The 25,670-nt window shown below is 40.9% G+C and overlaps 1 protein-coding gene across 1 annotated transcript in view; it reads right to left on the reverse strand.

Moving 5' to 3' along the window:
• Positions 1–16,107, reverse strand: part of DCN (decorin) — a 43,492-nt gene extending 27,385 nt beyond the window's left edge. The window contains exons 1-2 of the mRNA XM_038756852.1: positions 15,894–16,107; positions 12,256–12,488 (exon numbers count right to left, since the gene is read on the reverse strand). Coding sequence (XP_038612780.1) covers positions 12,256–12,457 — 202 coding nt within the window. The 5' untranslated portion in view covers positions 12,458–12,488; positions 15,894–16,107. The remainder of the gene's footprint in view (positions 1–12,255; positions 12,489–15,893) is intronic.
• Positions 16,108–25,670: the final 9,563 nt, after the last annotated feature.

The raw sequence follows: 25,670 nt of genomic DNA on the forward strand, positions 1-25,670 counted from the left end.
TTCAAATCCCGGCTCCACCAGTTGTCAGCTGTGTGACTTTGGGCAAGTCACTTAACTTCTCTGTGCCTCAGTTCCCTCGTCTGGAAAATGGGGATTAAGACTGTGAGCCCCCCCGTGGGACATCCTGATCACCTTGTAACCTCCCCAACACGTAGAAGTGCTTTGCACATAGTAAGCGCTTAATAAATGCCATTATTATCATTATTATTGAAAAGAATAGCGAGAATGAGCATGGCTAAAGTATTTCTGTTCTAGAGGCAATGGCGTGGCCCAGTGGGGATAGAGCACAGGACCTGGGTTCGAATCCTGATTCCTCCACTTGCCTGTTGTGTGATCTTGGACAAGTCACTTTTCTGGGCCTCACTTCCCTCGTCTGCATAATGGGGATTCAATACTGGTTCTCCCTCCTACTTAGTCTGTAAGCCCAATGTTGGACCCGATGATCTTGTGTCCACCCCACTATTTTGGAAAGTGCTTGGGGTTCGAATCCTGATTCCTCCTCTTGCCTGTTGTGTGATCTTGGACAAGTCACTTTACTTTTCTGGGCCTCACTTCCCTCGTCTGCATAATGGGAATTCAATACTGGTTCTCCCTCCCACTTAGACTGTAAGCCCAATGTTGGACCCGGTGATCTTGTGTCCACCCCAGTATTTTGGAAAGTGCTTGGAGTTCAAATCCTGATTCCTCCACTTGCCTGTTGTGTGATCTTGGACAAGTCACTTTTCTGGGCCTCACTTCCCTCATCTGCATAATGGGGATTCAATACTGGTTCTCCCTCCCACTTAGACTGTAAGCCCAATGTTGGACCCGATGATCTTGTATCCACCCCACTATTTTGGAAAGTGCTTGGAGTTCGAATCCTGATTCCTCCCCTTGCCTGTTGTGTGATCTTGGACAAGTCACTTTTCTGGGCCTCACTTCCCTCGTCTGCATAATGGGGATTCAATACTGGTTCTCCCTCCCACTTAGACTGTAAGCCCAATGTTGGACCTGATGATCTTGTGTCCACCCCTGTATTTTGGAAAGTGCTTGGCCATAGTAAGTGCTTAAGAAATACATTATCATTATTATTATTATCAAAGTAGTCCCTGTAGACTGTAAGTTGCTTGTGGGCAGGGAAAGTGTTACCACTGAGCACAGCCACGGCCTCCGCGGAGCCAGGGCTCCACCATGCCGGGCAGCAACCTGGCGGTCCCCATGGACCAGTCCTTCTCAGACCCCGGCCGCCACCAGAACCGCAAGGGCCAGGTAAGATGCCCCCCACCCCTCTGCGGCCACGGGCAGTGCCATGGGAGGCAGAGGGATGTGGCCAGATGGGCAATCAATCAATCAATCATATTTATTGAGCGCTTACTGTGTGCAGAGCACTGTACTAAGCTCTTGGGAAGTACAAGTTGGGGGCAGCCCGATGCCCCCCGCCCTGCCTCCTGCCCTGGTCTGTTGTCTTCTAGACTGGGAGCCCTTTGTTGGGTAGGGACCATCTCTATCTGTTGCCGACTTGTACTTCCCAAGCACTTAGTATAGTGCTCCGCACACAGTAAGCACTCAATAAATATGATTCAATGAATGAATGTGTGCAGAGCACTGGACTAAGCACTTGAGAACTGCAATAATAATAATGATGGCATTTATTAAGTGCTTATTATGTGCAAAGCACTGTTCTTAAGCACTGGGGAGGCTACAGAGTGATCAGTTTGTCCCACAGAGGGCCCACAGTCAATCCCCATTTTACAGATGAGGTAACTGAGGCCCAGAGAAGTTAAGTGACTTGCCCAGAGTCACACAGCTGACAGTTGGCAGAGCCGGGATTTGAAACTATGACCACTGACTCCAAAGCCCACGTGCTTTCCACTGAGCCACCAGCAGCCCATTGTTGGGTAGGAACCGTCTCTATCTGTTGCTGACTTGTACTTCCCAAGCGCTTAGTATAGTGCTCTACACACAGTAAGCGCTGAATCAGTACAATTGAATGAATGAATGCTCCCTGCTCCGGTCCTTTCAGAGAAGCAGCGTGGCTCAGTGGAAAGAGCCCTGGCTTTGAAGTCAGAGGTCATGGGTTTGAATCCCAGCTCTGCCAGTTATCAGCTGTGTGACTTTGGGCAAGTCACTTCACTTCTCTGGGCCTCAGTTACCTCATCTGTAAAATGGGGATGAAGACTGTGAGCCCCCTATGGGACAACCCGATCACCTTGTAACCTTCCCAGCGCTTAGAACAGTGCTTTGCACATAATAAGCACTTAATAAATGCCATTATTATTATTTCTCCGGCCCCTGCCCCGGTCTCCACTCACTCATTCATTCATCCATTCATTTATTCATTCATTCATTCAGTCATTAGAGAAGCAGCGTGGCTCAGTGACAACAGCCTGGGCTTGGGAATCAGAGGTTGTGGGTTCTAATCCCGGCTCTGCCACGTGTCTGCTGTGTGATCTTTTGAGCAAGTCACTTCACTTCTCTGAGCCTCAGTTCCCCCATCTGTAAAATAGAGACAAAGACTGGGAGCCCCACGTGGCACAACCTGATCACCTTGTAACCTCCCCAGTGCTTTGAACAGTGCTTTGCACATAGTAAGCACTTAATAAATGCCATCATTATTATTATTATTACCAACCCTGCCGTGTTGTACTCTCTCAACCGCTTAGTACAGGGCTCTGCACACAGTAAGCAACCAAAAAATACCATTAATTGGTCAATAGCAACAGTATTAGAAGCAGCGTTGCTTCGTGGGTAGAGCATGTGTCTGGGAGTCGGAAGGGCCTGGGTTCTAATTCCTGCTCTGCCACTTGTCTGCTGTGTGACTTTGGACAAGTCATTTCATTTCTCTGTGTCTGTTACTCGGTCTGTACAACAGGGATTCAGACTATGAGCCTCATGTGGGACTTGGTTGTATCCAACCTGATTAGCATAGTATAGCGTCTGGTACATACCACTGGAAAAAAAAAATGAAAAAGGACCTTGAATATTTAGCAGAGGAGTTTTTAGGAGTGGAGAGATGTGTGAAAAATATTATTTTAGTTTAATGATCCATAGAGCAAGGTGAAACATAGAGTGTAAGATCCTTTTTTGGTAGGGAACAAATCTACCAGCTCGGTTGTGTTATCCTCTCCTGAGCAGTTAATCCAGTGTTCTGCACATAATGGGCACTGAAGAAATACCACAGACTGATTGAGTGGGGAGACTTGTACAAAGTGATATTTTTGAAAAATGATCCAGGCGGCATAGTGAAACAGGGCGTGTAAGCTCCATTTTGTTAGGGAACCAGTCTCCCAACTCTGTTGTACTGTACAGTGCTTTGCACATAATAATTCAATAAATATCAATGATTGATTGATGGAGTGAAGGTGGGAGGGACTGGGGCAGTGAGATCTTTGAGGAAATGTGGTGCAGTCGTCGAGGAGTAAATATGACAGGCAGTATGACATTCAAACATTGATCCAGTGTGGTGGCAGTTTGGAGGCAGAGAAAGAGGCAGATTCTGGAGAGGATTTGGAGGAAGAGACAGCAGGATTTGGTGACAGACCAACTATCATCAGCATTCTCAATCAGTTGTATTTATGGAGCGCTTACTGTTGCAGAGCTCTGTGCCAAATACAAAGAAGCAGCTTGGTTTAGTGAATACGGCTTGGGCCTGGGAATTGGAAGGATCTGGCTTTTAATCCCAGCTCCGCCACTTTGTCTGCTGTGTGACTTTGGGGAAGTCACTTAATTTCTCTGTTCTTCAGTTACTTCATCTGTAAAATGGGGATTAAAACTGTGAGCTCCATTTGGGACGCGGACTTTGTCCAACTTAAGATGCTTGTATTTACCTTAGGGCTTAGTGCCTGGCATTTAGTAAGCACTTACCAAATGTCATAAAAAAAATTTAAAAAAGCACTTGAGAGAGCAAAATACAAGAGAGTTGGTAGGCGTGTTCCCTAAATATGGGACCAGTACCAGCAGTGTGGCTCAGTGGAAAGAGCACGGGCCTTGGAGTCAGAGGTCATGGGTTCAAATTCCGCTCCACCAATTGTCAGCTGTGTGACTTTGGGCAAGTCACTTAACTTCTCTGTGCCTCACTTACCTCATCTGTAAAATGTGGATTAAGACTGTGAACCCCCCGTGGGACAACCTGATCACCTTGTAGCCTCCCGAGCGCTTAGAACAGTGCTTTGCACATAGTAAGCACTTAATAAATGCCATTATCATTATTATTATTATTATTATTATTATTATTATTATCAGGAAAACATTTCCAACAATGAGGACCTGGAAAAAAGGCAGTTTACCAGCAGTGAAGCAAAGCTCACTAGAGCTAAGCTCTACTAGTTGGGACATGAGAGGAGAATGAATGGTAGCAACATAGCATTGTCAAGGAGCTGCTATATAAGAAATGGAAACAAGGCAAAGCTAGGAAGATAAAATTAATGGTTTAAAGACAGAGATAAACACTTTCCAATGAAAATGATAGGGGTCTTTTGGGAGACAACGCAGGAGACAGATTACTCTTATAGATACTAACTACCAGTTGTCTGTTGTGTGACCTTGGGTAAGTAACTTTACTTCTCAGCACCTCAGTTTCCTCACCTATAAAATAGAAACTCAATGATTGTGAGCCCCACGTGGGAATGGGACTCTGTCTGACCTGATCATTTTCTATCTAACGCAGTGTTTAGAACAGTTCTTGACACATAGTAGGCACGTAATACATGCCAGGATAATATTATCACTACTTCTAATAATGATATTAATAATAACCACAAAGAGGCAGACTATGTTCTTGATGAGCATAGAGAAGCAGCATGGCTCAGTGGAAAAAGCATGGGCTTTGGAGTCAGAGGTCATGGGTTCGAATCCCAGCTCCGCCACATGTCTGCTGTGTGACCTTGGGCAAGTCACTTAACTTCTCTGAGCCTTAGTTCCCTCATCTGTAAAATGGGGACTAAGACTGTGAGCCCCACATGGGACATCCTGATCACCTTGTATCCCCCACATTGCTTAGAACAGTGCTTTGCACTTAGTAAGCGCTTAACAAATGCATCATTATTATTATCATTATGAGGACTAAGAAGCCTTTCACAAGCTGGGCCAAACTTAAAAGAAAATGTCAAAACAAGTTCAAGAATTATTTATGAAAATGAACTTTAGAGGAACCAATATGTAGATTTCTCCAGATTTAAACATTTATTTTTTGGAAATTTGAGTGTAAGATATAGAATCTGAGTCAGAAGTCACTATGGATCTCCACTAAAGAAATTCTCCTCTACTTTTTTGCTATAAAGTTTAAGCTATTCATATTCCTCTTATGTTCCTGAAAAGAGCAAACATTTTCATATTTCATTTTACAATTGCAGATAATTAGGATGTGCATTATCACTTGTAAGGATTCATTTTGACATTTTTACTTGAAAGGGTTTTAAATCAACCCTTGTCTATTCTATCATTCCCCCACACACTGATTGGTTTTTCAGATTCCTTTATCAGGAATATGGTTCGTGAATATTTTTTATATCGCTAGATAAAAGCACTACCGGTTTGTCCAACAAAAGCAAAATAATGTTTATTATCTGAAGATGCACCAGAGAATATATTTCAGTACTCTTGAAAGATTTTGATTTCTTTGAAGATAGGATTAACAGCTTCTGAAGTTGAGGGGAATAATTGCCTTAGCAAAGGAATTATTATTTACTAATACAATCAAGTTTCTTGGCTGGTTCAGTCTGGATTAATCAGTCCACAGGAGTTTGGCTTACTTGAAGTATATGAATTTTTATGGGCAAGGAACATGTCTACAAACTCTGATGTATTGTGCACTCCCCAATGCTTAGTACAGTGCTCATTTGACTGATGTAAATTGGCTGATAAATGAGCACAATTCTACAGGTAGTCACCCAAATTTGGTCTTCTCTAGCTAGAATTGTATTTCCTGGTCTGTTTTTTGAGGGGGTGAGAGGAGTGAAGTGAATGGAGGGAGAAAATGGGAGGAAATAGGACAAGTTCTACACTATCATTTTTCTGGTATTTACAAAAGATGCAAGTGACCCTGTGCCCTACTTACAACCAAAGGTTTTCCCTCCTGAAAGAGTGATTAGTGGTCACAAGTGTTTGCTAAATTCTGCTGCTTGTGTAGTACGCTAACCAACAGTACTAACTGAAAAATGTCCTTGAGATAGGCAAGCAGAAAATGGCATTGTTGAAATCTCAGTCTCTTAACCTCAAAAGTAGGTAAAATATTAATAACCCTTTCATCCAACCTTTTTTGTCAATTCGAAGAGGTGCTTTTGTAATGTTTAATTTATAGTAGTAATCGTTCCCAGTGGAAATTCTATGTAGAGTACTATGAGTTTTTAAGGTTTTAAAATAAGACTCTACAGTGGTTCTGAAGGAGCTTATTACATTTACAAGGCAAATTGAATCATATGTTTCGATTTGTTGTCAGATCAACTGATTGAAGAAAAATGCCTCTAGGATGGTTTTAAACTGCTCAGCTCTCTCTCCGGTCCGAGGACATTTAAAAGTGCATTAAAGCAATGATTAGCTAAGAACTAATATTTTGAAAGAGTTGCTGCATCTCTCAAAGATCTGGAGGATTTTTCTTTTCAGAAAGGCTCAGCTAGTTTTTTAATAGTTAAAATGACCCCCCCTTAGTTTCTCATTGTTACATTCCACATGCAACAATGACTGTGGGTGTTTATTCAAAAGCTAACTAGGGTTTTAGATAATGCAGTGACCACAGGCTGGAGTCAAGTTGATATCTGCCTCTTCTCCCTCCTTCAGCTTATCGGATCACATATTGAGCTTACCCATCACTCCATTAGAGAGAGAAGAAAGCCCTCTGTGGGTTTAGGAGAATTGGAGTGAGTAGCCAAACAATCGATCAATGGTATTTATTGTTTGCAGAGCACTGTTCTAAACACTTGGGAGACTACGTTTCAATAAAGTTGGTAGACACGTCCACTGCCAGTCAGGACTTTCCAGACTAGAGGAGGAGCTTACAGGTGGCCAGATTGGTTGCCATGGAAATCACCAGGCTACAAGGTGGCTTCTGGAGAGCCAGCTGGAGCTGTTGTGTCCCCAGATAAATCAGATTCCACTGAGGCTGTTGAATTTGTTCATTCATTCAATAGTATTTATTGAGTGTTTTCCATGTGCAAAGCACTGTAATAAGTGCTTGGGGAGTACAGGAGAACAATAAACATACACATTCCCTGCCCACAACGAGCTTGTTCAGAAATCACAGAAGTCTCCATGGCTCCATATCTGCCTCTGGGCTCCTGGTTGGTAGCAGAGGAGACACATCGCCTCGATAACTAGGAAGCCCCCTTCCAGGAGGGTGATTGAGTTCTAGGACTGTGACACATAGCGATGTTTGCTTGACATTTAAACTAATGTCTAATGCCTTACTGACACTGCATGCAGATGACCTGAAAAATAGGACTCAGACCTGAAAGCATCTCAATAAACTCAGATTCAAGTAACCAGCCTTCTTTCTTCTTAATCCTTTATCTTTCTTTTCTATGCCTGTTTACATTTCACACATGCACCTCTACATGTCTTACTGCTACCACCTTAATCCAAGCACTTGTCCTAATTCACCTTGATTACTCCATCAACCTCCTTGCTGACCTCCCTGCCTCCTGTCTCTCTCCACTTCGGTTCACTTCACTCAGCTGCCCTGATCATTTTCTACAAAACTCACCTGTCCATGTTTCCCCACTCCTCAAAAACCTCAGTGGTTGACCTCTGCCTCTATATCAAATGGAAATGATTTGTCATCAGCTTTAAAGCATCTTTTCCCCTTCTGTCATATCTCCCTTACAACTGAGCCTGCACATTCAACTAATCTAATGCCAATGTACCCTCTGTCCCTCACTCTTGTCTATTTCACTGACAACCCCTCATCCACGTCCTGCCTCTGGCCTTGGACTCCTTCCTCCTTCCCTCTTCATATCCAACAGACAAGCACCTGCCCAACCTTTAGAGCCTTATTAAAAGCATGTCTCCTCCATCTGGCCTTCCTAAGCCCCCCTTTCCTCTTCTCCCACTTCCTTCTGCCTAACCCTTCATCTTGGATTTGTACCATTTATTCATCCTACCATCAGCCCCACAGCACTTATGTAATAGTAATAATAATGGCATTTGTTAAGTGCTTACTATGTGCAAAGCACTATTCTAAGCGCTGGGGAGGTTACAAGGTGATCAGGTTGTCCCACGGGGAGCTCACAGTCTTAATCCCCATTTTACAGATGAGGTTACTGAGGCACAGATAAGTTGTGACTTGCCCAAAGTCACACAGCTGACAACTGGCGGAGTCGGGGTTTAAACATACGACCTCTGATTCCAAAGCCCGTGCTCTTTCCATTGAGCCACACTGCTTTTCTATGTACATATCTGTAATTCCTTTATTCATATTAATATCTGACTCCCCCTCTAGATTGTAAGCTCACTGTGGTCAGGGAACATGACTATCAACTCTTACATTGCCATCTCCTAAATGCTTAGTACTTAGTGCTCTGCACACAGTAAGAGCTTGATGAATACGATCAATTATCTTACACTTTTGTTTTCTGTACATGAAAATAGCTAACATTGAAACATTATTTTCATTTGCATTTCATCTCCTTTTCCCCCTCCCTCCCTCTTTTCTTGGTATCTTTGAGCACATTGGCAAATATAGATTGGGCTAAGGACAATATATGCAGATGGAAAATTTTATAGAATAGGTTGCATTTCAAATCTTTCTGTACATATCTATTCTATTTATTTTATTTTGTTAGTATGTTTGGTTTTGTTCTCTGTCTCCCCCATTTAGACTGTGAGCCCACTGTTGGGTAGGGGCTGTCTCTATATGTTGCCAACTTGTACTTCCCAAGCGCTTAGTACAGTGCTCTGCACACAGTAAGTGCTCAATAAATATGATTGATTGATTGATTGATTTCTGCTCCACAGGTAAGAGTAGCTCTCCCTGAATGTCAAATGATGTGTTGAGATACAAAGTCAAGTAGAAAAAAAATTATTGTGATTTGTCTTAATCCCTTGGGTAGTGGAAACACTATTGACACCCCTATATTCAACTCTTCTAGCAGTCTGAATTGGAGGTAAACCATATGGAATTGTTTAGAAATCTGAAGAGAATACTCATCTTAATAGAGCTCCTTTCCTAGTGGATAATGAGTTGACTATAAAATCCAGACTTCCCTTTCCCCCAAAGCAAGGGAGGAGATTTGAAGACTTGGATATTCTTGAGAGAGTCTATGGCTGCCTATGGATTTTACGGACCATCTTGCATGATCTGATTCATATTTTGGACCTATTGTTTGGATGGAAATATTAAAATTGCAGTAATTGTATCTTGACAGGAATTTGGTGTGGTCATGCTTTCTGCAGTTCAGTTCTATACTGGAGCTTTCTTTCAGGCAGGAAGCCAATCAAAAGTTTCTCACTGCAGGTTCCCATCTTGGGTTTCTACATTGGGTCCACATTTCACTGTGTTGCCCCGATCATTTTTCCCAAAATTCATTCTGTGCACATCTCCCCAATCCTCAAAAGCCTTAAATGGTTACCTGTCTGCGTCAACATCAAGCAGAAATTCTTCACCGTCAACGTTCAGGCACTCAATCGGCGCTTTCCCTCCTACCTATCCGTACTCCTTTCCCGCTACAATTTAGCCGGCACACTTTGCTCCTTGAACACCAAAATACTGCACCTGGATCCCATCTGTCTCATTGCTGATGCTTTGTCCGTGTCTTCCTTCTTCCTGGAACTCCTTTCCTCTTCATACCCGCCAAACCACCGCTCTTCCCATCTTCAAAACCCCTAATAAAATTACAACTCCTTCAAGAAGTCATCCCTAACTAATCCTTTCTTTCCTCACGCTATTCAACCTCCTTTTTGCATCCGCTGTGCAGTCGGGTCTGTGCCCCTTGAGCACTCTGATGGTCCCATTCCCACAGCGCTTATATAAACATCCTTGCACTCTGCTGCTTCCCCTCTCTGCAGTTCATTTTAATGTCTGTCTCATAAATTAGATCATAAGATCAGTGTAGCAGAAGTCATGAAGTGGCATGGCCTAGTGGATATGTAGCACAGACCTGGGGGCCAGAAGGGCCTGGGTTCTAATTCCGCCTCCACCACCTGTCTGCTGGGTGACCTTGGGCAAGGAACTTAACTTCTCTGGGCCTCACATACCTCATCTGTAAAATGGGGGTTAAGACTCAGCCCCATGTAGGACAGGGACTGTGTCTAACTAATTAGCTTGTACCCATCCCATTGCTGAGAACGCTGCTTGACACATAGTAAACACTTAACAAATACCATCATTATTATTACTATTGTAACCAACTCTACCGTACTCTTCCAACCACTTAGTACAGTGCTCTGCACACAGTAAGCCCTCAATAAGTACTGTTACTAGATTTACTGATTGATTGGGGCCCCATTTTGTGCTGGTAACTCTGGCAAAGCCCTAAAGAATGAGAAGAGAGTCCCTTTCCTTGAGGATTACAGTATAATGGGGAAAAAAAGGCTAGACAAGGATTCGCTAACTGAAAGATAGAATATATGTAAATCCCAAGAAAAGAGGTTGAAAATGTAAAAGATGAACAAGAACAATGTCAGGGGGAAATAGTTTGCAGGCACCGTAGAAATGCAAAATTAGAGCAGGATGAATGATCCAAGCTCTCTGAGAAGAGATGAGCTGTAGAAAAGTTTTTCATCTTTGAAAAAATGTGTTCTGTAACGTCCAAATCATTGAAGTCAGTATTACTCTGTGGCCACATTTCATTGTGAAGGCCTGTTGGTTGGCATGGAGCCCTCTTAGTGATGTTGAGTTGGAAGAGAGTCCTAAAATGCTTTTATTGTTCTAAGCTTTTTTGAAAAAAAAAAAAACATTTAACATACAAACAAAATGCAGATTAAGTTCCCTGAAAGGTTTTCCTGAATTTCAACCATATGAGGCACTCTCCTTTCTCAACTTCAAGATTGTTATGTTGGGGAGCAGAGTAGCCTAGTATAAAGACCGTGCACCTGGGGGCTTTAAGATCTGGTTTCTAATCCTGATTTTCCCATTTGCTTGCTGTGTGACTTTGGGCAAGTCACTTGACCGCTCTGTGCCTCAGTTTCCTCATCTGTAAAATCAGTGAGCGATATTTATTGAGCACTTACTGTGTGCAGAGCACTGTGCCCAGTGACTGGGAAAGTACATAGAGTTAGTAGAAACGTTTCCCTACCCACAATGAGCTTGCAGGCTAGAGGACTAAAATGTGAGTCCCAAGTGGGGCAGGAACTCTGTCTGACCTGATTATCTTGTATCTACCCCTGTGTTCACTACAGTGCTTGGCACGGGATAAGTGCTGAACAAACATCATTATATCAATATCATTGTTTCTTATAGAACCAGTATGGCCTAGTGGATAGGGCACAGGCCTGGAACTCAAAAGGACCTGGGTTCTAATCCCGGCTCTGCCACACATCTACCGTGTGACCTTGGGCAAGTCATTTCACTTCTCTGAGTCCCAGTTACCTCATCTGTAAAATGAGGATTAAGATTGTGAGCCCCATGTGGGACGGGGACGGTGTCCAACCTGATTAACTTGTATTTACCCCGGCGTTTAGAACAGTGCTTAATGAGTACCATTATCATCTTAAATTACAATAAGTGACTGGTGTTTGCACTGCCCATGGCCTTTAGGATATTTAGTTTCTTCACTCTTATTAGGATACATGGTATCCTGGATCAATTTCTCTCTAGGATTATCCTCTGTATTGACTTCTCATTAGGCTGTCTGCTACTAGCCCATCTTCCCTCTAGTTTGTTCAGAAAGTATTGCTTTAAGTGACCTTCACTGTTTTTCCAATCAGTCAATCAATCTTATCTATTGAGTGAGAGAAGTGTATCAAAGACTTGAAAAAGCACAGTACAACAAAGTTGGTAGACATGATCCTGACCATAAGGAGCTTATCATCTAGAAGAAGAAGGAGACATGAAATTCAATTATGGCTAGAGGAAATAGCAGAGTGTCAGGATATGTACTTAAGTCCTGTGAGGCTGAGGGAAAGGTGAATATCTTCTTCTCAAGGCCTTTCACTCCAAAAACTGTGGGGTTGCTTGGATTCAAGTGAGCAAATCTGAACGGTTACATTTAGACGGGAAACATTCCAACCTCCCTAGCCTTAGTAGTTGCAAAGGCAGATTTAGACACGGACTTTTCCGACTCCGCATTTAAACCGCTAAGTCGAAAGCTCCAAAACAGGTCACGAGAGATGGGCCGCCACGCTTACCTAGATCGGAACACTGGATAACTCGAAGATGGCACTGACAGCGGAAGGGGCAGATGGGTCCAAATGGCTCTAATTCCGGAGGGCCAGTTGGGCCTAGGCCAGAGGCCTCATCTTCCAGCATAAAATCAAACAGGCCGACTTGGTGAAATGGTTTGGCCCAGGAAACTGGTGCAAGCAGAAGGAGGAAGATAGTTGCCTTCATGATTTAGTTCATCTATTCAGAACCGGTGACTCTAGGATTCAAATACAAGGATTAGGACCTGGAGGTATCATCGTATCTTCTGGTGTAACAGTTCACGACAAGCGAGAAAAACCGAAGAGCTGATAATTATATCCCACTAAAGTATTAGCATGGAGTGCTTAGCATTTATGGAGAAGCAGCGTGGCTCAGTGGAAAGAGCCCGGGCTTTGGAGTGAGAGGTCATCGGTTCAAATCCCGGCTCTGCCACTTGTCAGCTGTGTGGCTTTGGGCAAGTCACTTAACTTCTCTGGGTCTCAGTTACCTCACCTGTAAAATGGGGCTTAAGACTGTGAGGCCCCCGTGGGACAGCCTGATCACCTTGTAAACTCCCCAGCGCTTAGAACAGTGCTTTGCACAGAGTAAGCGCTCAATAAATCCCATCATTATCATTATTATTATTATTATGGAGGAGATTTTAAAAATGGCAACTACATGTGAAAAATCTAATTTAGAAGAATAATCAAAGTTACGCAACTTCAATTCGAATTCATTTGAATGGTTTCTGATCATTTCTGGCTTTCAAATACTCAGATAATGTTAAACGACAGTATAATGTAATAACGTGAAAGTGAACCAAGTAACTGTTACCTATAGATAGTCCAAATTACTTTCAGTTGTTTTGAAGGCAGAGAGAAATGTGCCAGTTGTTTCAATTGCCATCACAAATGAGAAATGAAAAAATATATTCTGAGTGCCACCAAGCAATTAAAAAAAAAACTACAACTGCAATTTGTGCCATAATCCTAGGTATGTGGCTTCTCATTAAGAAAGTAAATCAGTCATTGGTATTGTTGAGCGCTTACTGAGTACAGAGGACTATACTAACTGCTTGAGCTATTGTTTCCAGACCTCAGAAGGAACATGTATTACCTGAATTAGAAGATTGTTTCCTAAGCTTGAAAAATCTACTAACTCTCATTTCTCATAAAACAACACAGCACGCACTTATTTGTGTCACTGGAGTGGACTTCTGAATTACATCCAATTTGAGCTCTTTGTGTTCACGATTACTCTATTATGCTTACTGTTCTTGTAATATTTATGTACTGAAAAGAAATGATTGCTTTTTATGTTAAAAATATGCACATAAAGATTCACATTTTTCCCCATACAAGAGGGCCTTTTCAGAAACCTGTTCTGCTGCTTGGACAATACTATTTCAACTAAATTGTGGGGAACAGTTTCTTTCTGCTACACTTTCAAATTAAAGATTGATCATAGGTTCTCTAGGTTTTTATAGTTAGGCTTTTGAAAAGTGCTGCCAAGAACTACTTAAATGAGTTATACCCTGGGTAGGCATTTCCTATATTCATGGTGATTTGTCCAGGGAGGACTGTGTCAGAGTTACTGTTGGAACATCAGAGAAGGGCAGTTAATAACAATACCTAAGAAACAACTGTGTCGCATACTAGGCTTTTTCGTTGCTATTATTTCAGACAAGAAGGGAAAGTAATGCTTGATTTCTATGACATTTTTTATCTTTAATATGCTAATGATCAAATCCAATCCAAATTCCATCCTCAAAATGCCTTTATTTCTTATAATGGCATGCTACCTGTAAGAGATACCAGGTAGATATTGTGACTCATTGTGGAATTAATGATAATGATTCTAAATCACTGGCAGGTTATGTGGCCCAAAGCTATTGGTGTAGTTCATTTGTGCACTTGAAAGTGGAAAAACAACAAAAGAGAGCTGTCCGAGTTGCAATTCATTAATGATTTCTTAACCGTAGCTGCTGATTCAATATACATTAGGATTTAATGCACAGATGGTGATAATGATAATCATAGTAATAATCATGATAATGATATCATTTGTTAAATACTTACTATGACTCAAGCTCTGGAGTTGGTACAACTTAATCAAGTCAGACTCAACCCTTGTCCCACGTGGGGCTCACAGTCTCAGCAATGGCCTATATCACACTGTGTTGACTAAACAGCACTTCTAAATGGTATTTTATTCATTGTGGTATATGCTAAACGTTTGCTCTGTGCTAATCACTGTAGTAAGTGCTGGGAGAGAAACAATCATCATCAATCGTATTTATTGAGTGCTTACTGTGTGCAGAGCACTGTACTAAGCGCTTGGGAAGTACAAGTTGGCATGAAAGCATGAATAAGTAAAACTGAAATTCATTTCACTTTGATAATTTCTTCCTTTTATTTTCAAGATATATTAATGGATTGTTCACAAAAAGCAAATGCATAATAATCTGTTTTCTACTGATTACCTTAAATGGATCAATTGAAATACTGTAATTAATTTAGATTTTGTTGTTTGCATTTATCACACTCTCAGTCCTCATACTGCCACTACCAGTATGAACATAACTATGACATCATCTGACATCAATAACAAAGATTTCTTTATGGAATTTAAGGAGAAAGACAAGACAACAAATCCAGTGAGATGAGAAACCTTCAGTACAGAAAATTATTTAGAGGATGAGGAATGAACCAAGCAATTCAAAATTAAAGGAAAGTATGAGAAACGTCTATTGAAATTCACAGAAAACACCTATTAATCAATTGTAGAGTGAGAAAATGTACCAAAAGTATAGGTAGCTGTGGATTCCCCTTGGGTGTATTTCATTACAAAATAATAAGGGAAAAAAGCCACACCAGTAAACGTCATTGAAAGCCCACTCTATAAGTGGTCATTATTTAAAATTTGGGGGTGGGGGGTGGGCAGGAGACCGGCGGGGAGGCAAGGAGGGGTATATTTTGATTGAAGAAAGTCCTGAAATGAGACTTTATTTGCTTTTAAATAATGACAGAGGCTACACATATCACATAGATGGAATAATACTGCTGGCTATGGAAATGCCTAGTTTTGGTTTTAAAAGCCAACATAAATACTTTTCAATGTTTACTTTCAACCCTTCCAAATAACGTGTGCCATAGCGTTTTTTTCCAATGTTGAAGAAACATTCATCCGATCTCTGTAACTAATCACAGTATTTTCTTTTTGAAGCTTATAAAGCACTTAAAATATATGAGAATTCAGAATGCCCTTACCCCTAAATGCATAAATCCAACTAAATACATTTTGCTCATAAACATTGCCCTGATAACACTAGATATAGGATTCGTAGTTAAATTACAAACACAGAACAACACACTGATGCAGAAATTCACAATCCTTCACAAAAGTCTTTCAGGGTTTATAATGATCAAAGCAAGAACAAGTTAATCACATGAAATAGATTCACTACTTCCAAAATGAATTGCATTACTCGTCGTATCAGGCAAGTCACAAAATGCAACATTAAATCTTCTACAAGTTTAGCAGGAGAAATGTATTCCCCTCTGATCTCCCCTTTTACTCTAAACTAGTCTGAAGTTGTTTATTAGTCTGCAGTAGAGTTCAGGACAATTATTGAAAACCATACCTTTTAATCCAGGGATTTGCAACAGGGAGCTCTCAAAGCTGAGATGTAATTAAACTAAATAGTCAGCCCCAGCAAAAGAGTTTGCAGGTGGGGAAAGGAGGAGGGGGGCCGATTTCTGCTCTGTGACTGTCACTTGGTTGAAAATCCTCCTGCTTCTATTCCATAGCACAGTTAAAAAATAAAGTTTCCCTCAATGAGCACAGTCCCGGCTGACACCCACATTAGATCATATGGTAATGATATGTCTCCTGTATTGTAGCCAGAAACTTTTATCTGCCTCTTTTTCATTTGCTTTATTTCTTCTCGTCTGTTTAGGATCCCAAAATGCTTGTGCAGCTCAGCATAGCAACTTGACTTGCAATTTATCTTACTTAGTTGCTCCCTTTGCTCGAAAAGTATATTAACTGAAGGATTCTTTCTCCCTTGATTTAGCCTTGTTTAGAAATGGCATTTCTCTGACTAAAAGCAAAAAAAAAAACTGCACATTTTTCTTATTTGCAGTAAGTGGGATTCCCCCATAAACAATCTGAAATTGATCTTGTAGATTTTCCCAAAGTATGGTTTGGATAAAATGACTATGGATACCCTTAGGTTAAATATTTGTACTGAGTCTAACTTGCCTGTGACATTTTTACAGAAATTAGTACTCCAACATTGAAATTACTTGAACATTCTACGTCATTTCCATATATTTTAAACACATTTTTAAACTCTCCTGGAGTAAAGCCATGACTTATATGAAAAAGCTGGTGCCTTTTATTTTCATTACTCAGAGTATTCTGACATTTATGGGAACAGACATTTTGAATAAACAAAATAGACTTAAAAGTAAATTTTCAGCAAAATACAAAAGCATAATAAACCACACATCATAGTTTCGACTCATTCTTATATACACATCGTGGCTTTTATAACACACATGTTCTGGCAGTAAGTATAATTAGTCTAAATTAGTGGTTGAGAGATTTGGTGTGAGAGACTACAGTTTTATATAACCCAGAGCATCTGCTTAGTAAGAGTCTTTCCAAACTTCAGGAAATGGAAAAGGAATCGATTTATAAGAAAGAGCATTCAATTAACAACTGAAACCGTTTTGGACATTTGTAACTCCCTTTTTAAAATTCTGTTAGTTCTTCTCTCCAAGTGCTGTAAATTCATGTCTCTATGTTTTGACTTGTATCTTTATTCCTGCCTCGGGGCTGTTACCAGGTGCAAACTTGAAGTTAACATCTGTGAAACCTGAGAGGTTTTTTTATTTTGTTTTTAAGGCTGCATTCAGAGTTCTAAGGTGCAGGCTATTTTTCTGCTGGCACTTGATGGGGTTTAGATTCTGGCATTTTTTATAGGCTTGATGATGATGATGACGATGATAATGTCTCTTAAATGCTTCCTGTGAACCAAAGTGCCATCATGAACCCTGAGATAAGTTCAGATACTCAGATGAGCTATAGTCGCTGTCCCACACAGATGTCTCTCCCTCTAGATTTTAAATTTGTTGTGGGCAGGCAGTCTGTCTGGCTATTGTTATATTGTACTCTCCCAAGTGCTTAGTACAGTCCTCGGCGCGCAGTAAGTGCTCAATAAATACAGTTGAATGAATGACCGAATAAAAGCTCACAATCCTAGTGGTGGGGAGAAGCTGGTATCTTAGCTCCATTTTACAGAGTTCAAAACTAAGGTTCAGAGAGATTAAGTGAAGTACCCAAGATCACACAGCAGATGAGAGGCAGAGTTGGGATTGTAACCCAGGCTCCTGACTGCCAGTTTTATGCGCCTTTCGCTAGACAATCCTGCATTCACTTTGAGTAATTCTCATGATTTTTGTTTCAACCTATCTAAAATCTATGCAAATTCCTTTCTTCCCAAGAGATACTCTTTTCAGCAGTGGCCTTTCTATCAGGATCTCAGCATCCTTTGTGTCAAAAAAGCAAGTTCTGTAAAAATTGAACTGTTTTATGTGTTAGATTAGAAAAAATTGAGATAAAAAAATGTATCAGAACAGGAGATGAGAAGTCATGCAAGTTACTATTTTATCAGACATCTACAATAGTTTAGGAATGGTTATGTTTCATTAGTTATTCAAGAAGTAATGCTCACTCCAAAAATTTGGGGTAGCTGGGATCTGCCCCTTATTCCAATAATTAATTGACTTCTGTTTAGCATTTACTAACTGCCAATTTGTACTTCCCAAGTGCTTAGTTCAGTGCTCTGCACACAGTAAGTGCTCAATAAATATGATTGATTTTGTGTCACCACCATTCTAATTGCCAAGGTAGGTATAGCAAAGCAGTGTGGCCTAGTGACTAGAGCATCGGCCTGAGTGTCAGAAGGATCTGCAGTCTAATCCCAGCTCCACCATTTGTTTGCTGTGGGGACCTTGGGCAATTCACTTAATTTCTGTCTGCCTCAGTCACCTCATCTGTAAAATGGGGGTTAATACTGTGAGCCCCATATGAGACATGGATGGTTTCCAACCTGATTACCTTGTATCCTAGTGTTTAGTACAGTGCCTGGCACATAGTAAGCAATTTAACATACCATAAAAATAAAAAAGACAAGCTAATCAGGTTGGATGCAGTCTCTGTCTTACGTGGGGCTCATGGCCTAAAGGAGAGGGAGAAGAAGTACTGATTTTCCATTTTACAGTTGAGGATACTTAGATACTGAGTAGTTAAATTACTTGCCCCCTGTCACACAGCAGGCAAGTGGCAAAACTTGGATTAGAACCCAGTTATTTTTTACTCCCAGGACCATACTCTTTCCACCAGCCCAGGTTACTTGACATTATAGTGTAAAGTTAGTTAGTGCCTTTTTCCTACCATCACAAAATGCTTTCATACAAAATTTCTGCTTCGTTTTCACAATATCTCCATGAAGCAGAAATATTATTGTCATTATTTTACTGAAGATGAAACTGAGGGCCCAAAGAGACTAGGGTAGAGATTTGGATCAGTTCCTTGATTTCCGTTCTATTCAATTGTAAATTCCTAAAGGGAAGGAATTGTCCTTTATGGGTTTTATATACTAGGTCCACAGTATGTTCTCAACAAATATAATCTATTTTGACACTGTTCCCTAACATTTTTGACATTCAGATGTGTTTCTGCACCTCAGCTGTTTAGGTTTTTAAGAGTTCCAGGCATGAAAGATGCAGGGAAATCTTGGCTCCTTCTGAGAAATTTGAAATATTCCAACTCAGATCGCATACCACATCTGCTTTTGAAAGATTTTGGCCAGTGATTTATTCTGGCAACACTTTAAGCCAAGAGAGTACCAATTTTGCATCTTGTCATAGTTAATTTCAGGGTTAGCATTTCTCCTTCAACCCAAGGCTAATTGCTTTGGAAGTTCATTTTCTATCATTTCTGGGTAATTTCTTGGAAACTGTTGCTGCCTTTCTGGCTTTTTTCCTTTTTCAAAGAAGGAAGAAATTTACCAAACTGATGGAATGCCTTAAAGCCAGTAGTCAGGAGTTTAGGCAAATCCTAAAAGAAAACAATCTCCAAAACCCACTTAGAGTTGAATGCTGTTACTGAATTCTGTTACTTGGGTAGTGCATGATCCAAAGGTAGTAGAATAAAGAAAGATGTGAAAAAACAAAATAAAAATGACAGTGTGTTTTGGAGGAGATACAGAGTGGTGGCAACAGGGCATTATGATTCAAGACTAAACAGAAGGTTTCTAAAGCAATTTTGATATCCAACAGACTTTGTAAATGGGAGACTCAGACTTTCCCCAGATGCCATATTTTACTCCTCAAACCAATGTCACCACCACTCTATATGTAAAACGCTGTCAAGTGGAAACACAGGAAAAGGGAGGCTTTGGAATAGGGTAAAATCACACCACTGAAGCATTACATGCTATATTTCATCTTCGTCGGACAGGTCATGTTACAATGGATGATAGCTGCAGTAGAATGGCATAAACAGTGATATAAACATTATAGTTACATAAACAGGATGGACAGGAAAAAAATTGTGAAAGGACACAAGAAAGCAAAATCTCAAATGATGTGGAGAGTTTTGAGACAGTAGCAGAAATAGGCCAGCCATATAAGGAACAATTCTTACTCTTCTATTTATTTTATTTTGTTAATACATTTTGTTTTGTTGTCTGTCTCCCCCTTCTAGACTGTGAGCCCATTGTTGGGTAGGGACTGTCTCTATATGTTGCCAACTTGTACTTCCCAAGCGCTTAGTACAGTGCTCTGCACTCAGTAAGCCCTCAATAAATACGATTGAATGAATGAATGAGTGAACAATCAGAAATGGGATGAAGGTTTTCGATTCAAGACTTTAAAAATAGCATGACACCAGAGTGAATCAAAAATACTGCTAGGGACAAAGGAAATAGTGAAGCGAGGGCCATTCTTTACATGCCCATGCAGATCCGATTGTCAGTTATACCTCAGTCTTAATCCCATCCACCAGGCTGATAAAAATCATCTTTTATCACGAAGAAAAGAAATGTACATATACCGGCATATTGACATATACAAAATACTCTCATTGTTTAACTTGTATTAAGCCTTTGTAGTCTCATTGGTTCTGTGACTGTTTTCACTGAAGTTACTAAACTAGCAAACAGTCTTTTGGGTCCCATTTGCAAGTTAGACTAAGTAGAGCTTGTTTTATCCTCTATAATAAGTTGCAGTAGAGATATTTGTAAAGTGTAACTTACACTGAGTTACAGATTTGCATTTTGGACTCCACTAATTTACTTTTCCTAGGATTCAGGGTAAACACAAAGCAGAATATTTTCAGACTAAATAGGGCCTATGTCATAAATGCACTCTGGGCAGACATGCTCTGTATTTGAATGCTCCAAACTAAATAGCATATAGCTTTCGTGCAACTATATAAACAAAATCTTAGAGCCCACAAAGACAAGGAACTAGTGGACTATAATCTCTTTCTGGGCTCTGGTTGAAGCTCAAATTTTATTTTCATTAAAAATGAACAATAATCAACTCTCTCAACTCTGTATCCTCCTTTTTTTAGTAAAATGATTGATGATTTAAGAGCTTACTGTGTCAAGAGCTCTTCGAAGAGCTGGGGTAGATACAACTTAAGTCAGACCCAATCCCTTTCTCACGTGGGGCTCACAGGCTACGTAAGGGGGAGAACAAATATTGAATTCCCCGTTTTACAGATGAGGAAACTGAGGTAAAAAGAAGTCAAATGACTTGGCTAAGGTCACACCGTGGGCAAGAATGGTACTGGGTTTAGATCACAGGTCCTCTGACTCCCAGCCGCCTATTCTGTCCACTAAACCATGCTGCTTTCCTGTTGTTCATTTAATACATTTAATTAGGTCTTACCTAATGCCTGCACAATTGAGCATTTTAATAGCTTTGGAAGTTTATGAAATTTTCTCTCTGCTATAAATTCTTCACGGATCCTTGGCTGGGCCCCTTGCTTATCCACATACACACCTTCCAGTCAGTAATTGGCATCGGCAACCATTCCTCTGAATGATTTCTTCTCCATTTATGTGGAGAAAGCCAGTTGGCACAAAGTGAAAGGTAAAAGACAAGTCTTGCAGAGATGCATGACTCTGAAACCACAGGGTAAAAGATAAAAGACAGCATGATCATTACTACCTACAGAAAACAGATCCAAATAGCAGCTAGCGTGGCATCTCATCTCTCTCCAACACTGGCACTTTGAATAAGGCCCAAGTTGTTTTAGAACCCTTCACCAGAATTCCCTGAATTACCTTATAATGATGACATTTTATTAATCAATCAATCATATTTATTGAGCGCTTACTGTGTGCAGAGCACTGTACTAAGCGCTTGGGAAGTACAAGTTGGCAGCATACAGAGACAGTCCCTACCCAACAGAGGGCTCACAGTCTAAAAGTTTATTAAGTTTATTAAGCGCTTACTATGTGCAAAGCACTGTTCTAAGCACTGGGGAGGTTACAAGCTGATCAGGTTGTCCCATGTGGGGCTCACGGTCTTCATCCCCATTTTACAGATGAGGGAACTGAGGCACAGAGAATTTAAGTGGCCCAACGTCACACAGCTGACAATTGGCGGAGCCGCGATTTGAACCCATGACCTCTGACTTCAAAGCCCGGGCTCTTTCCACTGAGCCACGCTTTCTGTGTCCCAGCTCACCTCCTTTGCTCAACTCAAACAGACTTCTGAAGACAGGTAAACCGGGAGCCCTGAGTTTGAAGCAGATTTGCCTCAAGTATGGACTAAAGTCACCAGAAGTGATATAAAGTGACAGGTAGGAAAAAATGCTAAATAGCTTGAAATGCCGTATCCTCCCATGAGCCCCAGGATCTGGTGAAATAGGAGAGTAGGAGGCCTTCCCAGACTGAGCCCCCTCCTTCCTCTCCCCCTCCTCTCCCTCTCCATCCCTCCCACCTTACCTCCTTCCCTTCCCCACAGCACCTGTATATATGTATATGTGTTTGTACGGATTTATTACTCTATTTTATTTGTACATATTCTAAATATTTTATTTTGCTAATATGTTTTGTTTTGTTCTCTGTCTCCCCCTTCTAGACTGTGAGCCCACTGTTGGGTAGGGACCGTCTCTATATGTTGCCAACCTGTACTTACCAAGCGCTTAGTACAGTGCTCTGCACACAGTAAGCGCTCAATAAATACGATTGAATGAATGAATGAATAGTACTCCTACTATCTGAAAGACTGCAGGAAGAGTTCAGGATTCAAGAAAAATGGGATCTAGGAGTCTGACCTAGTGGAAAGAGCACAGGCTGGAGAATCAGAGAACCTGGGTTCCAATCCCAGCTCTGCCACTTACCTGCTTTGACCTGGGGCAAGTTACTCAATTTCTCTGATCCTCAGTTTCCTCATCTGTAAAATGGGGATTAAATCCTACTCTTTCCAACTCGTGTATATATATATATATATATATATATATATATATATATACACTATGAGAAATCCTACTCTTTCCAACTTGTGTATGTATATATATATATACACACACATATATACACATATATAGTGTGTGTGTATATACATATACAGTGTGTGTATATATATCTATATCTATATATATACACACACACTGTATATGTATACACACACACACTATATATGTATATATATACACACTATATATGTGTGTATATATACACACTATATATATGTGTATATATACACACTATATATATGTGTGTATATATATATACACACTATATATATGTGTGTGTATATATACACACTATATATATGTGTATATATACACACACTATATATATGTATATATGTATATACACACTATATATATAGTGTGTGTGTATGTGCTTAATGAATACCATAATTTTTCTCCTTTACTCCTCGCAGTATGCAGCAATTTGTTTGCATCTGGAGGTTAGGCAGCACCTAGCTGGAGAGAGAGAATGGAGCCCAGTTGCCCTCTCATTCTCCTTCCTAGCCCTCTTCCCCCTCCAGGAACAGGAGAGAAGGAAGGAAAAGGAAACAGACTAGGCTTCCCTACGGATCATGGGAAATATGGGTTTGACTTTCCCTCTCCATTGTCCAGACCTCCAGTTCCCAAATCTGTAGCATGCCCCCAGCTCTGGCCTGTGTACCTGTGAGAAGCAGTGTGGCTCAGTGGAAAGAGCCCGGGCTTTGGAGTCAGAGGTCATGGGTTCAAATGCCGTCTCCAGCAATTGTCAGCTGTGTGACTTTGGGCAAGTCACTTAACTTCTCTGGGCCTCAGTTACCTCATCTGTAAAATGGGGATTAAGACTGTGAGCCCCCCGTGGGACAACCTGATCAAGTTGTAACCTCCCCAGCTCTTAGAACAGTGCTTTGCACATAGTAAATGCTTAATAAATGCCATTATTATTATTATTATTATTATTATTATTATTACCTTGAAGGATTTGGGGTAACAATGGAAGGACGCTGAACTAAGTCCTCATTTCTCTTCCCTTCCCCACCTCTTCGCCCCCTCTGCCCCCCACATCACCTATGCACTTAGTAATAATTATGGTATTTGTTAAGTGCTTACTATGTGACAGGCTGTGTATTCCTTAATCACTTTGATTGGTATCCCCCCCATCCCCATGGAACTTATATACATACCCTTATACGTGACAGTTTTCCCTATCTGTAATTTATTTTAATGTCTGTGAACTCCTTGTGGGCAGGGATCTTGTTTACTGACTCTATTAATTATGAGGCAGGAGGAACAGGGTTAGCATTTGGGAAAGGAAGCAGAGTTGGAAAATCCCCGGCTCCTGACTCGTGGTCCTCATTATTTATTCCTCCTTGACCTGCTCTAAGAGCAGGAGCAAGTCAGAGGCAGCAAATCGGAAAATAAAGGGGAATCACGCTAGTTGGTTCCTGTCCCAATTCGATGTTACACAAGTGCTTTCTGTTGGGCAATTAGGTAGAGCTGCCCAGAAGGACCGCTTAATAACTACAATAATTATGATATTTGTTAAGCACTCACTATGTGCCAAGTACTGTGCCAGGAGCTGGAGTAAATAAAATCAGATCAGACCCAGTCCCTCTCCAAAATGGGGCTCTCGTCTTCACTTCCCATTAAGCTAGGTATTTAATTCCAACCCTACAGATGAAGAAAATGGAGCCCAGAGAAGTTAAGTGACTTGCCCAAGAGGCCACAGCAGGCACGTGGTATAGAGTTGGGATTAGGATCCAGGGCTCTTGATTTCATTCATTCATTCATTCAATTGCATTTATTGAGCACTTACTAAGTGTTCGGGAAGTACAAGTCGGCGACATGTAGAGATGGTCCCTACCCAACAACTGGCTCACAGTCTGGAAAGGGGAGACAGACAACAAAACAAAACATGTGGACAGGTTTCAAGTCAACAGAATAAATAGAAATAAAGCTAGATGCACATAATTAACAAAATAAATAGAATTGTAAGTATGTGTAAGTAGAATAAATAGAGTAATAAATCTGTACAAACATATATACAGGTGCTATGGGGAGGGGAAGGAGGTAGGGCTGGGGAGATGGGGAGGAGGAGAGGAAAAAGGGGGCTCAGTCAGGGAATTTAAGCTTGGCACTCCCACAGGTCATATAATTAATTATATATAATCAAGCACTTAATACAGTGCTCTGCACACAGTAAATGCTCAATAAATACAATTGAATGAATGAATGAATTGGACCTATTCATAGCCTTGCTTCCAATCTAATAATAATAATAACAATAGTACTTGTTAAGTGCTTACTGTGTGTCAAGCACTGTTCTAAGCACTGTGGTAGATAGAACTTAATCAGGTTGGACACAGCCCCTATCCCAGAGTGGAGCTCACACTCTTAATCCCCATTTTATAGGTGAGGTAACTGAGGCCCAGAGAAGTGCAGTGACTTTCCCAAGGTCACACAGCTGACATGTCACGGAGTCAGGATTAGAACCCAGGACTCTCCGAGTCCTCGGCCCCTGCTCAGTCTACTAAACCACACTGCTAGAAATGCTAGGAAGGAAAATGACTAGGACACAGTCAATGTGAAATAGTCGCAGATAGGAATTTGCAGTTAGTTGGTCAGGGATATTTATTGAGTGCTCTCTGTGCGCAGAGCACAGAACTAAGCAGTTGAGAGAGTACAATACAGTAGAGAGGTAAACATGACCCTTGCCCTCAATCAATCAATCGTATTTATTGAGCGCTTACTGTGTACAAAGCACTGTACTAAGCGCTTGGGAAGTACAAGTTGGCAACATATAGAGACAGTCCCTACCCAACAGTGGGTTCACAGTCTATAAGGGGGAGACAGAGAACAAAACCAAACATACTAACAAAAT

The sequence above is a fragment of the Tachyglossus aculeatus genome, chromosome 14 (genome assembly GCF_015852505.1).
Source record: "Tachyglossus aculeatus isolate mTacAcu1 chromosome 14, mTacAcu1.pri, whole genome shotgun sequence".
NCBI classification, from domain to species: Eukaryota; Metazoa; Chordata; class Mammalia; order Monotremata; family Tachyglossidae; genus Tachyglossus; species Tachyglossus aculeatus.